This window comes from Sceloporus occidentalis, unplaced genomic scaffold (genome assembly GCF_023333645.1).
Source record: "Sceloporus occidentalis isolate IW3139 unplaced genomic scaffold, rSceOcc1.0.p SCAF_2, whole genome shotgun sequence".
NCBI classification, from domain to species: Eukaryota; Metazoa; Chordata; class Lepidosauria; order Squamata; family Phrynosomatidae; genus Sceloporus; species Sceloporus occidentalis.
In genome coordinates this window covers 193,154,545-193,169,409 of record NW_028316982.1, presented here as the reverse complement: position 1 = coordinate 193,169,409, position 14,865 = coordinate 193,154,545, and the positions used below count along the sequence as shown (strand labels likewise).

The 14,865-nt window shown below is 37.9% G+C and overlaps 1 protein-coding gene across 1 annotated transcript in view; it reads left to right on the top strand.

Moving 5' to 3' along the window:
• The window catches only part of CFAP47 (cilia and flagella associated protein 47), a 343,409-nt gene that overhangs the window by 171,740 nt on the left and 156,804 nt on the right, over nt 1–14,865 (top strand). The window contains exons 48-49 of the mRNA XM_089508424.1: nt 1,119–1,292; nt 14,582–14,693. Coding sequence (XP_089364550.1) covers nt 1,119–1,292; nt 14,582–14,693 — 286 coding nt within the window. The remainder of the gene's footprint in view (nt 1–1,118; nt 1,293–14,581; nt 14,694–14,865) is intronic.

Below are 14,865 nucleotides of genomic sequence, written 5' to 3'. Positions count from 1 at the left end.
CTCCTCTCCCTGCCTTCCCCCGGGTGCAGGCACCCACGAGGAGGCAGGGAATGGGGGCGGGGGTCCCTCCTCCTCTTTCCTTCCCTTCCCGCGGCTGCCCAACAGCCGCGGGGAGGAAGGGACGGTGGGGGGCTGCTTCCTCCTCTTCTCCCCGCGGTTGCCAGGCAACCATGGGGAGAAGGAGACGGGACTACAAGGTCCAGAGGCCTTTGCGGCCGGAAGTCCCGCCCCTTCTCCTTTGGTGGCCTCCCTAATTGGTTGGGAGGCTGGGAAGGGGTGGGACTTCCGGCCGCAAAGCCTGCTGGGACTTGTATGCAGCCGAAAATCCCATCCCTTCCTGGCTTCCCAACCTATCAGGTGGGCCTCGGGCGGGACTTTCATCCCCAATGGGGGTCGCGTCCCAACAAAGGTTGGGAACCGCTGATTTAGATGGTTTTCATTGTACAGTACTAAATTTTGTCATGATATATCTGGCATTTATTATAAATTTATAGATTTAAAAATAAATGTATAAATTTCACTAGCACAATGTACTACTTACATCTAATGGGAAAATTGTGATAATGATGGTATTTACCCACAGAAATGCTAGAATTTAAAGGGCAAGGGTTTGGGGCAGGTATCTGAAAAACATTTTAAAGAAATGGAGTGGAGGATGGGGTAATTAGTTTTTAGCACTCCTTACAGTCTGGAATTGCCAACCAAGATTTATTCTTGTTTATGATTTTCCAATTTTTTTTGCATAGTATATATTGCAGTGTATGAATTGTCTTCTATTTTGATAATATTTTTCAAATAGCACTAATGTATTAATAATAATTACACACTGTTTCCACTTTTTTGTTTTATATTTTTAGTTTTAACGTTGCTCTTCTTCCAAGGAACTAATTACAGTGTGCATAATGTGTTGTGTAATAGTTGTCACAATCCAGCCTGTATAAAGTTGGGGTTGCATTGTACCATTTTTATTGCTAAAAAATCTGGTTTAATTCCTTAAATGAAAGCTGAGACAGATTTTCCTGTGGCATAGTACTATAAGCTTTTTCAAGCCTTTTCTTAGTCTTTTAAAAATTGTTTTCACCCTGGTAATGAATTTTCACTTCTTTTGTTTTTCATAGGGGAAGCTTATTTTACAAAATAAAGCAGATGGCACGGATCATGTTTTTCTACTGAAAGGGATTGCAACCAAACCATTGGCATTGGATCATATAAAGATAGAATGCCAAGTTAGACAGATTACAGAGAAGGTCATAATGGTGCCCAATTTTACCAAGAATGAATTGAAATACAAGGTAAAACTGTAGAAGTTTGAATGCAGGGCTGAGTGAGAAAGTGTAATTAGTTCACAGAATAAGAGTTGCCCTACCTCTTCCTCCTGCTCCTCCTTCATAAAAGTTCTTGTTAGCCTGCAGATTCAGAATAGGAAATAGTACTTGGAATCATCTTTTGCTCATTTCATTTGATGACTTCATTTTTAAAATGGAAATACTTGTTATTGCAGAATCTACTAAAAACGAGAGAGACTAGTTGTTTTTTTAAATATTTTTAATTTTTAAAATTGTTATTAATCTCATAAATCATAGCATATTTTCCTGACAAAGCAAGACTTACATGTTACATATTTTCATATCAGGTCCTTAAAACTTTCCTATTCCCTTTGTATCTTATGTAATTGTGAGTTTCCATATTCCTACTTTTGAACTTCTCTATTCTTTACTTTATATTTTGGCTTCATATTTCTGTTACTTACATCTACATATATACAATTCATAAGTCACCTTTTTCACAGTTCCACCTCATCACAAATGTTGGACCCCACTCTTCCTGCAAATATTTTATCAGTGGTTCTCAATCTTTTAAAAACTCATTTAGTGATTTCTTCCGTAGCAGTTTCCATATCCAATCTTGTATTTCAGGATTTTCTTTCTTTTTCCATTTTGCTGCATATATGACTCTAGCTGCAGTGGTCATATAAAAAGGAGTTTCCTATATGTTTACTCTAAAGGTCCATCTGACCTTCAATATTTAATATCTTCATTACATGTTTGTGCATCATATTCCAAAATTCTTTTGCTTTATGACATTTCCGCCTTATATGATAAAAGGTTTCGATTTCTTTTTCACATTTCCATTATTATTATTATTATTATTATTATTATTATTATGCATTTTTAAACATTTTTGCCAATTTGTATGGGGTAAGGTACCATCTCGGTAACATCTTATAGAATTTTTTTATTTCAAATCATAGTTTAATGTATATTTTTGTCCCTTGTTCCACATTTTCCCCATTGTTGTAAATTTATATTATATCCTGGGTCTTGTGAACATTTATGTACAGCACTGCGCAAATCTACAGCGCTATATAAATAATAATAATAATAATAATAATAATAATAATAATTTTATCATGCAAGATTTTACCACCTCATCCTCCAGTTCATATTTCAAAAGTAATTTATAGAATATGGCAATCTGGTGATTATTTTCTGCATTAATTATTTTTTCAAATTTCACATTTCCATCTCCAGTTCCATACAGACTCCAAATCCCTCCTCCCCTCACCATTCCCTTCTCCTTTTGTGTCTGTTATCCCCTCTGTTGTAAGCTGCCCAGATCCCTAGTGATTGGGCGACATATAAATAAATCCTATTATTATTGTTGTTGTTGTTGTTGTTGTTATTATTATTATTATTATTAAATCTGCCCTTCAGTTGTCTATATAGGAACCACTTAACTCTATATCCTTCAGAAACTAATTCATCTTCTGTTTTCATTCTTAATTTTTGATTTTCTAATTTTATTATGTCATCATATGTTGCTTATCTTTTTTTCAAGTAATTGATCTCATCTATACAATTTCTCATTAATTGATACCCATTTGGGTATCTTCTTTCCCCATTTTTCTTTCATATTTTGCCAAATTCTTAATAAAGATTTTCTCATCAGATGATTATTGAAGTCCTTGTTTATTTTGGATTTTTCATAAAATAGGTACTGAGGCCACCCAAACCTATTATTTGAACTTTCTAATTGTAGTATTTAGTGTTTTTCCAATCCGTCATCCAATCTAAACCACATGCATAATAATATAATTTAAAATTTGAGAATGCCATTCCTCCTCTTCCTATTTCATCCCACTCTCTGCTTTTTACTTGTTCATATAAATGTAGAGATATCTCTGTGCTATTCTCTAAATGGATTGTCATTAGTAATAATTTGTAGATTTTGAAACAAAAAAGCCATCTGCAGGAGGAGGTTTGTTTTTATAGCCAAAATTCCCCCTAACTAGGACAAACCCAATTTCCCCCATCTTGTAATTTCTTTTTTTATTTCTTGCCATGTTGTCTTATAATTATTTTAAAACAAATCTGTATTTTAGCTGTCAAGATTATTCCCAAATACTTTATTTTTTTCTGTATTTTAAAATTAGTTTTCTCTTTCAAATCCTGATTTCCCTTGTCTCTAAGATTCATCATTAATATCTCTGTCTTATTTATTTGTAGTCCCGAAACTTCACCATATTGTTTTAAAGTTTTTAGAACCAAATCACTATTATTTACCGGGTTTGATAATGAAAAGACCAAATCATCAGCACAAGCTCTTAATTTGTATTCTTCCCCTTTTACTCCCTCAGTTTTAACTCCCTCAATTGATTTATTTGCTCTAATATTATTGTTTAAAATCTCTAATGTTATTATGAACAATAAGGGGGAAAGAGTGCATCCTTGTCTTATACCTTTTGTATCTTAAACAATTTAGTCAGTTCACCATTTATCAACAGTTTCACCTCTTGTTCTTTATATATTGATCCAATGCATCTAATCATGTTTTCTCCATTTTTGTACAGTACCTAAAATAAATCTCCAATTAACGTTATCAAATGCTTTTTATGAATCAATGAATATTAAAGCTAATTATTTATCTATATTTTTCTCATGATAGTCTATCAAATCTATTGGCCTGTAATTTTTGAGGTCTCTTTCATCCTTGCCTTCTTTTGGTAAGATCGTCATGTTCACATAATCCATGTTTTAGGGATACCGTATATCAGGATTTCATTCATGGTTTTTAACAGAGGCATTGTCAACTGTTGTGCAAAAATTTTATACTATTCTGTTATAAAATTGATTGAAGTAGAATTGATATGTAGTCAAATACGGTATAAATATAATAGAAGTAATATTGATACTATAATATTAGTGCCTTGTGATGTAACACCATTGCCTGGAATTTGTATAAAGTGTCAAAGAATCTAGCTACATGTTAATCACACCATGTAAAAAGTAACTACGTAGAGCCACATTATGGGAGAAAACCCATTGGAAATTCCACTAGAATAGAGCCATTGAATCAGTGGGTCTTACAGTTGATTAAGTGGGTACCTGTTACCACCAGTAAGATTCAGACCATTGACAGGAGACAATTCTGAAGGCATTTCTGGATACCGGCAGAGAAAACTGAAAAGAATTGCAGCAAGTGTACAGGAAAGCAAAAGTCTTCCTCTCTTTGTTGATTATCACAGCGTGTCAATCACTAATTTATGGGCTTTATCACACAGACCACTAGAACGGGCCTGTCACAATTCAAAAGGGGGCATGATGGGAACTGGAGGTGGCATAGAACGCTGTTTACCGCACAGGAGAATGCTGTCATTGCCGCTGGACGTCTCAGAAGGGGCAATTTTCATGAACAGTTTAGAAGTGTTTGAAAACAGTGAAATTCTGGACCATGCGAACAACTATCGGATCAGAATGCACAGGAAGCCATTGAAATCCACAAGCATCTTGACAACTTCAACGGGAAAGAAGAAATCCTTAAAGTAAAATCAAGATCCAGCAAATGCAAATGAAAACCACCCAGGGTCAGGAGTTTTACCAGCAGACAATGGATTTCTAATTAAACAGACACAAATCTTCTTTGCATATCCTCCCACCCTGAGGCCTTGTCATTCAACAACAGAACAACACACATATTTACATGGAAATCAGTCCTCCCAAACCAGGGTCACACAGTATATATGTACCCCACTCACTTTCATGCCAGAATTCTCTGAAGATGCCAGCTGCAGATGCTAGCGAAACATCAGGAACAAACTCTTCTAGCACATAGCTCAAAAAACGCACAAAAAACTATAGATGCCAGCCATGAAAGCCTTCGATGTCACATGGAACTTCCTTGCTAACTGTGATCCCCAGGTCTCCTTCTGTAGTCACACAATTCCTAGATTTTGTCTTGACTCACATAAGAGAACAGAATTTAAATTCATACAAGTATCTTTATCACAACCCCTGAAATTCCATCTTGCACCCCAGGTTGGGAATCCCTGCACTAGGGTCAGGTCACAGCAGGTATGCCTGTTAAATCAGATAAGGTAAAGAGATGCCCAGAGTATAATAGTCAGGATTAGGCAAGCCAGACCCTCCCAGGATCTTGGACAGTGTACTGTGAGCAGAATGAAGGAAATATTCTCCCTGCAGAAAGAAGAGCTCTGGCTTTTGGTAGGTGCGAGACTCATCAGCTGTTAGATCTATGTTTTGAGAAAATATCTGTGGTCTTCTAAGGCCATTGCCCTTTTCACACTTTTGATACTTGGTTGATTTCTACAGCATGAGGGTGATGAGTAAGGGGCTGTACACACCGCCCCTAAGGGGCGGCCTGCAGTTTCCCCTTTTAGCACCAGATCGGGATCATGGCAACCACATGCTGTGGCCCCAATTTCGCCTTTCCACAGTGCAAAAAGGAGCCACAAAAAGTGGCTCCTTTCTGTACTATGGAAAGGACACCACAGCTGTGCCTTTTTTGGCACACCTTTGGCACTGTGTCATCTAGACAGAGTGCCAAAGAAGTGCTGTGACAATGTGAGCCGTGTGGTATGGCATGCAGCATCACACTGGCTTGGGGCAGAGTCGGGATATGTGTCATGTGGACACCATGACCTGACTCCACCCCCAGGCTGGCCTTAATGGTCAGTCTGTACAGCCTCTTAGTCTTCTTAGGAGTCTGGCAAAAAAAATATTGTCTAGCCAGGAAGAAAGTGGAGTGAGGATGGTCAGATGACTTTTCAGAAGGAATAATTGTGATTGCCTGTGTCCGCTGTGATATTCTGGATTTATGTTGTTGTTGCATTTGTTAGAAAATATAACATAATATGCTGCAGTTATGTATGCACTGTGTTTTAGATGTTATAAGGTAAGGAACTGTTGGGAGTGGGTGAGAGAATGAAACATTGAGAGTGAGTGGCGATTTGTGGGATGTCTAAGGTTTTGACATGGTTAGTATACTGTAGTTGATCAGGAGCGAGAGTGGGGGCTGTCAAGTTTAGGGATTAGGAGTTTGAGTAGTAAGAAGAGTTAGGGTGCATTCACACTTGGGTTTCTGTACCGAGGAGATTCGAATCTCCATGGCAATGCAATACCGAATTGAAGTTCCTACTATGTTTACCACAATCGAATCTCTCTGTGGCATTTTAACCACATTGCCGCTGTATCAATTTAAAATGGAGAATCAATTGTTCGCGGGATTTTTTTTATGTCAATCAAGTGATGTACATTTTTGTCAATCCACTATCACTTTCACTGTTGGTGATGTGTCTCTGCTTCCCTTGTTGTGGGCAGTTTGATCTGAACACAAAAAGTGTATAAATAAGCCTTCCGATGCTATGCTGAGGGAAATGGAGGCTGTGGTGAAAATAGATTTATGAAGCCAGTGTCTTCAGGTGGGATGTGTATCTTTCACCCCTCTGTATATAAACCCTCCCTTCCTGTTTTGGAAGAATCAGTTCAGAAAGCCCCAAATCGAATCGACAGTGGTGATCTGCATCTTTTCAAAAAACACGGGGGGAAAAACCTGGTACCGAATATAAGTGGGTTTTGAGTGCACTAGGTGCAAGTATGAATGCCACAGTGAATGAACCCTTAGTCAGGGTCATAGAGAGAGGAAAGTTAGAGTCAGGTTTAGAGTTAGGATATGAGAGAGAGTGAGAGAGAAAAAAGAGAGAGATGTTGGTATCAGTGAGGATTTATATGTATTAAATAAGTAATTATGGTTATATTCAATTTCTGTTTAATGAATAATTATTTTTGTATTTTATTTATTTATTTATTTATTTTTATTTAAAATATTTCTGTATTGCCTCGCAGTTGGCTATACAGTTGACCCTCTGAGAAGGTTACATATTGGAAAGCTTAATTTCAGACATGGTGGTGGTGTCTCGTGGGAGAAAAGATGAAACACATTTTGCACATGAGGGCATCTATGAGGTCACTACAGTTGGTGGTCACAATGGCGAGACAGGAAAAAGTCCACGCATTTGTGGTAGAAGTAGGGATAAATAGAAGTCCTCACAGTTGCTGGAGGAATTAGTGGAAATTCTCGCACATGGTGTCAGAGGTAGGATGGATAAGCAGACTTCTTCCCGAAAATTTGAGGAGGGGGGGCCAAGCCTGGACACCTTGACTTGTGATGAGTTTGGCCCCACCACATTCAGTTCACCTCTGAAAATGATCTGAAATCGTGACCATTTCATTGCTTGCAAATGCCATATGATATGTGGAGTGGGAAGCCTTTGCGTCAGCCACAAACAAAACAGAGACAGTGAATAATGCTGAGCAATGGAGGTAGAAAGTCAGTCAACAATATCTGCTTTCATTGTGTTTGCTTATAATTTCTTGTCACTTTCTATACCTCATTCCATGGGATTTTTTGGAATTATCAGCAACAAGAGCTTGGCTACTATTCACATGATGCATCTAACATGTACCCATACTCTTAAAATCATCAAATATCATTGTCATTAATATCACCATGATGTAAGGTCAGGTGGTTTTTGTTATTTATTTATTTAGTGACACCAGTGCACATGGTGGCTTATCAGTAAAAGAACAAGAAGAACAAAAAAAAAAATTAATCCTGCCTCTGCTCCAATACACATGGGAAAGAGCAATACAAATATAAAACTATGCAGTAAAATTGTAAAACAAATTATCCAGACAAAAGTACAAAAAAATACAGTAAACATAAAGCAAACTAAAAAATATATATAACCAAAATCTAAAAGAATATAAAACAATGTTAAGCTAAAATTCCAAAAAGATCAGAAAACAAGTAAGTTTTTAATTGAGATTTAAAAACAGCAAGGGAAGGAGCAGTCAGTAGATGCTGAGAGAGAGAATTTTAGTTGCATAGAGCAGGAAGTGAAAAAGGACAAAGATGAGTGAAGGAAGAGGAAGCCTTTGGTTGAGTGAGAACTGAGAAGCCTAGAGTTTCTAGAACACTGATTCTGAGCAGGATGGTAAAAAGAAATTAGGACTAAAAGATGTGTGTGTGTGTGAGCTAGGTTGCGTAGGGCTTTAAAAATTAAAACAAGAAGCTGGTGTGTGTGTGTGTGCGCACGCACCTCTAAGGCTTACGCCAACATGAATTTTATAGGCTTTTCTTAGGGAAGGAATATTCAGGTAGTATTGCCAGTTCATTCCTCTGTACTGAATTGTAAAAGAAATACTCAATGATGAGATATCAAAAGTGGGGTAACCTGGTCAAAATGACAGGCCAAAAAAAGATAATCTTAGCAGCAGTGTTGAATGGAAACCAGAGGGCTAAGATAATGTAATGGAAGACCAGCCAAAAGAAGATTGCAGTAATCAAGGTGGGAAATGACCAAGTAATGTCTTTGCAGAGGAAGCAGATGGAAAAGATCTTATTTTGGCAATATTATAAAGAAAAAAAATGATATGACTTTGCTGCAGCCTCAATATGAAGAATAAAAGACAAGAATCATCAAAAATAAAACCAAGACTATATGATTCCTTCATAGGTTAAATAGGAATGTTGTTAATAGTGATGGGAAATGTATGTTGTAAAGAAGATTTTAAGAGGAAAAATTACTAGTTCTATCTTTGCCCTATTATAAGCTGTAGGTGAAAAAACAACCATGCTGAAGTACATGAAAGACACACTGTAATATGATGCTCAGTAGCATAAGAAAATTCTGGAGTCTAGAAGTACAGCTGAGTGTCATCAGCATACAGATGATATTGAGAATTTATGAACAAGTAAGATTATCTAGAGATTACATATAGAGAGAAAACAACAAAGGGCCTGAAACAGAATCTGTGGAACCCCAACTAAAAGGGGAAAAGAAGAAGACATATGGCTTCCAACGACCATGCTTTTTATCCCAAGTTTGTTTTCAGGTGTCCCCCCCCCCCCTCCTCTGGCTTGTCAGATCTTGTATCAAATGCTTTCTGACTAGATTTGATTCTTTGAGTCAGCCTGATTCACAGATTCATGTGATCAAGAGGCAAAAGGCTACTGGCTAAATCTCTGACCATGCATGATTAGAAATTGCCCATTCCTTACTGCCACAAGCAGACATGAACAGTTGAATGTATAAGCTGTCAGGGATGATGGGAGTTGTTGCTCTTCACCTCAGGCTGTAACTCACCACCTTGTTAATGAAGCTGAGCTGACCAGCTTTGGTCAGTGGTTATTGCTTTCTCCCAAAGCAGCAGAGTTTTCTGAGAATAGGCTGAAGACCCTGACAATCTTCTCCAAGCCTTCTCACTCTTCTTCTTCAGATGTCTCCAAACACCATCAGGATTCTGCTGGTTCTTGTATCTTCACTCAAGACACCAACACAACTCAGTAGTCTTAGATAAAAGATCTACTTTATTCTACTATATACAGTTACTATCTCTATATGCCCAACAATCCACAATATCTCTACACTCTACCTATACTCCACAACTACCCACAAGTTACATTAGCAAAACTGGCAATTATTATAGCAAATGTTTGTTACCACCCACTAGACAATTACCACCCAGTGGGTGTGTACATTCACAATGATTGGTTGACTTTTGTTCATCCCATACTCAAGTCCAACCCATGAACATCATCTGATCACCTTGTACATGTAACAAGTCTCAGGTGTTACCAATGTACATTCCTTAATTTTGTCCTTGGCTCCCAAGACTTCTAAATTATAGCATCCTTTACACCTGTGTGATTTCTTAATTGTTCATCCTTAGTCATTCTGACTCTCACATACATATTTTATTTCTATAACTGCATGTCCCATGTTGCATTTCCTTTACATAAGCTTCTACAGTCTATGGAATTCTGTGTCAGTGATAAGGTAGTATGTAACTTAGAGAGGGGGAGATTTGCAGCTTCAAGATCACATGGATTTTAATTTATGTGGTTATCATAGGAACCAATCCCTCTCTGCAGAGTCTCGATGGAATCTGTGCCCTGTCTGTAAAGGGTAGATCCCTGGTTTTTTGGCCTTATCTGTAGAGCCAGGGTCTTAATGGAGCCTGGATGGAACATATCCTTCAGAACTAATTCTGGGCTAGTCAAATGGAATGTGGTCTGGCCACATACAATTCACAGGAATCCAGGCTTTTTGTGCCCACCCCATGAAAACCACATTAAACTATGCAAGAAAAGGCTTCAAGGTTTTTACCAGAGTATCAGCTGAAATCCACAGAAATATGCATTATTGCACATGTGCCCATCTCTCTACTTTCCTTGCATTCTGATGGTTGCACATTTTTAGCAGATGGAGGATGAATAGATATGACTGGATATGAATTTGCACAGGAAAGTGAAGGCAGTAAATCATCAATGTAAATGTGTGAAAATGCACAGCAGTTCACATAGTACTTAGGTGCAAACTAGCTCTCTGTTTGTAGTGCCAGAGGCTACTTCGTCTTTACATTTTTGAAAATGTTATTAAAAAGAGCTCTTCGCTACATACAGTTCAACCTGCTCTTAATTTAGCCTCTTTTCTCTTCCTATCTCAGTGCCTTTTGATATGCTGTTTGTTCGTTTGCTCATTTAATACCTCATATTTCTTTTGAGATGGAACCCAAGACAGCTTGCAAACTTTTAAGATACAGGTTTACCTAATTTTTAAAATTCATTTTTCAATAAAAGACCATAAGCAGTCTTCGAATTTTGTCCAGAAATTAACTGGTAGCCAATGAAACTGTTTCAACAGAGGAGTTAGACGATCCATGTAAGTAGCCCTGGTCAGCAGCCCTGCTGCAGTGTCCTGGATCTACTGAAATTTCTGAACAATTTCCAAATGCAGCCTCTTGAAGAGTGTTGCTTGTTGCTGTGTGCTTTCAAGTTGTTTCTGACTTACAGCAACCCTAAGGCAAAATTATTATGAAATTTTCTTGGTTCAGGGTGGGCTTACTGTTCCCTTCCTTTGAGGCTGAGGAAGTGTGACTTGCCCAGGATTCCCCACTGGGGTTCCATGACCAAGCGGGGTTTCAAACCCTGTTCCCCAGAGTCCTACGTGAGCACTCAAAGCTCCACACTATGCTGACTGTTGTAAAGTGAGCTACAGTAATGGAATATAATAAAATGAGATGTGTGCATGTAGCCAGATCTGATGTCTGGTGCAATTTTATTTTAACTGCAACTGTTCCTATCCAGTGCCGAAACTCAGACACTTGGGTTCAGATATGAGCCCAGGAATATTCTCAGGCTGTGATTCTGGGATTTCAGGGGAAGTGTATGTTAAAACGCTTTTGATGTTGTGCAGCATATGAGGCCACACGTCAACGTTTGGCACCAGATTTTCCACCTTCATGACTGTAGTCAGCAGCTTGTGAGCTGGAGAAACACCTCTCCCTTTCTCAATGAGCAAAGAGTTCAGATGAGGCTTTGATTCTTAGAAGAAGTTCCACTGAGTACAACAATATATACATCGACACCATCCACACTATTAACAACCCACTCTGGGGTGAAATGCTCATCACTACTCTAGCAAGGGCTCCGTGAGGCCAACCAGGCCTTGCCTCTCCCTCTAGAGTCACAAAGAACCCAGCCTCCCTCCTGAGTGACTTCTCAGACTGGTGGCGTTCTACGGTACTTTACAGCACTTGTTGACTATCTTTTTGATGTCACTTCCTGTTTAAATGCCTAATCATTATGGCTCACACTAATCCTCCAATGCATGGTTACTATTAAAACCCACATTGTACATTTTCCTTGTGACTGTATCCCAACAGGGTAACCCCATCTTGCACAGGCTCAGTCCCTATTCCCGTGCTGCCTTTCAACTGACCAGGTGCCTGGATTATGCGCCCCTCTACTCCCTTTCCCCAAGATCAAACTGTTCAACAGTAATTCTTCAGATGTGTTACCATGCCTATACCCACTTGTCACCACATATTCTTTCCTCTATTCTACCCTCATTGCTAATTTGTTAGTCCTGCATCCATCCGTTGCCCATCAGTTGCCAAACCTTTTCCTTCCATCCATCATGTCAAATGGATTGTTTGTATGAAATTGCCTCTACATTATGCCTCTTACTGTTCATTATATTATTCCTTGACATCATTTAGTGTGCTTCATACTGAGGCTTTCAAGTACCTTTTGCATGATAAAGGTAATGTGTGGGAACTGTATCACTTCTGCGCCTGATCTAGCATGGTGTATAAAATCATTGTTTAGAAATAGTAGTATGGTTGGTTAGAAGAGTTCTTTTTCTTTTAAGCATAACTCATTTAGCAAAAGGGAGCTGCTAATATCACCCAAGTTCAGTCTGTCCAGATCAAATGTTGATAATGTTAGATTCTAATGTTTTAGAAAACACTGTAGAATAATATGCATAGTAAAATGACAACAACTTTGGTAGGTACTTTTACATTTCTTAGAATAAATTTGTTTCTCTCTGTGCACAGCTGATACCAGTGATGAGGATAAGGTTCCCTGTTGTCAGCAGCTGCTCTTGGCTGAGCCTGAGAGATTTTGGCTGCTTTCCTTATTACTTCTTGCTGGAAGAAGCAAGCTCTAGTTTCTTCTCCTGTCAATGGCTGTAAAGAAAATTGCAGGAGATACGTGCAAATTTCCAGCCCCTCTAATTACTTGGTTACTTGTGTAGCTGATAATGAATACCTTAATATTGGGTGAGGTTGGTGTGCCCAATTGTCCTGGTAGTTGATTCCTTAATGTTATTTTTTATTATTTTTTAACAATTTATTTGTATCCTCAGAGAACAGTCAGGGCGGCTAACAAAGTTAAAAATACAAGACATATAAAATCCCTGGTACCCTCCCCTCCTTAAAAAGTATTAAATCCAATGCAATGTTTTTTTAAAAAAAGAACAAAAAACAACAACAAACAAACATACAAGTTAAAAACTGACCAGAAGGTCAACAACATCGCACCAGCAAACAATCAGTGGGAGCAGCAGTATCTTTCCCAAACATTTTTTCTAAGGCTGGGTTCTTTATTCTGGGAAGGCCTGTCGGAAGATTTTATGAACATTATCCCCCCCCCCCCCCCAATTTCCACTGTAGCCATTAGCCTACCCGGTGAATCATGTGCATCTCTTGTAGATTTAATTCGGTATCACTGCTGTTTTGATGAAGTGGTAGTCATTCTGATACCATTGACAGACTTAAGTGCAATGCAATTTTTAGAAGTATTTTATTCATATTTCAAAGCAGGGACATAAATATCATGTAGCAGTGTACAACATACATAAAGAGTAAGAAAAGGGAGATTATATCAAATAACTCAGAAGGCTTTCCATTGTAATTTTTTTTTAAAAAGCTTAAGAACAACCTAAACAACCTACATGCTTAAAAACAACTGCTACATTTCATTTAGGGATTATTTAAAATAAAGATTCTCTCCAGTCCAAGTTAATGCCCCCCCCCCCCCCCCGAAATCTATTCACAGAATTGGGGGTGGAATGGAAGCCAGGTTATAAGAACCCCAACTTTTCATGATGATATTTTGCTTATTCCATTATCCATGTGTAGTTTAAGGCATCCTGATATGCATATTAAGAGTCTATTGACTAAAGATGGAATAGAAAGATAAATAAAATAAACACTAAAGATGCATGTGATACCAGAGATTTTGATATAGGTTTTATTACAATTGGAAAATTAAACTTAAATCACTGGATAAAGCACTCAACACCATTACTCTAGTGCAGACAAGGCCAAGGCATTTATGGAGGCTTGTTCACAGATTCTTTTTGCAAGGCAGAATGTGGGTTTGTAGACTCACAATAAATACTGAATTTGGGATCTTCTGATAGTTTCACTATTAAGCACACAAGAATCAGTTTTAAAATTCTTCTGTAACATGGTGAAATGCTCATCTGTAGTTATAGGGAGACATTTTGGCTTAGCTTGGTTATAATTCAGAACCAAACATATAACTACTGTTGTTCCAGTGCCAACCAGTGGGCTAGAGAATGAATGGCTGTCAAGCAGCGATGCCTTTTCTCTTGAAAACATCTGGTTTCATTACCTCAAGTCCTGAATTTAGAGGCTTTAGTGGCTGGATGTTGGTCAAAAGATGTATTTCAAAGAGTTAATGTACGTTATCCTGGTTAAGTGTACTGAAATTTGACTCTGATACATTTCAAAGGGCATAGCAGAACGTTTTCTCTTTATTCTCCAGTTAATTAAGCACTGTAGGAATGATTATGAGAAATGCAATAATATTTGTGCTTAAACTCATTTTTAAGCTACCTTCTCTACATTATCTTCATAGTTTTGCTGCATCTGAGAACCTTTATTATTTTCTTCTTTTGTCTTATTAGGTGTCTTCCAATCTTCTGATAGTTGGTGGTAACCCAACTCTCACTGTGGAACCAGGTGATACAGCTGCTTATACTCTGAATATATCACCTTGGAAACGTGGAGAATTGAAAGGTATCTATATTTTTAAAAGAAATTTACTTGACACTAAAGTATGAAACAACTGCCTAAGGATTCTATCGTCAGTTAACAACTGATGAATTTATCTGAATGCTGACCTCAGTTTTCCAATTAGGAAAGCTTTTTTTATGTTTAATATGCCTCCTGAGCAATCAAACTTCATAAC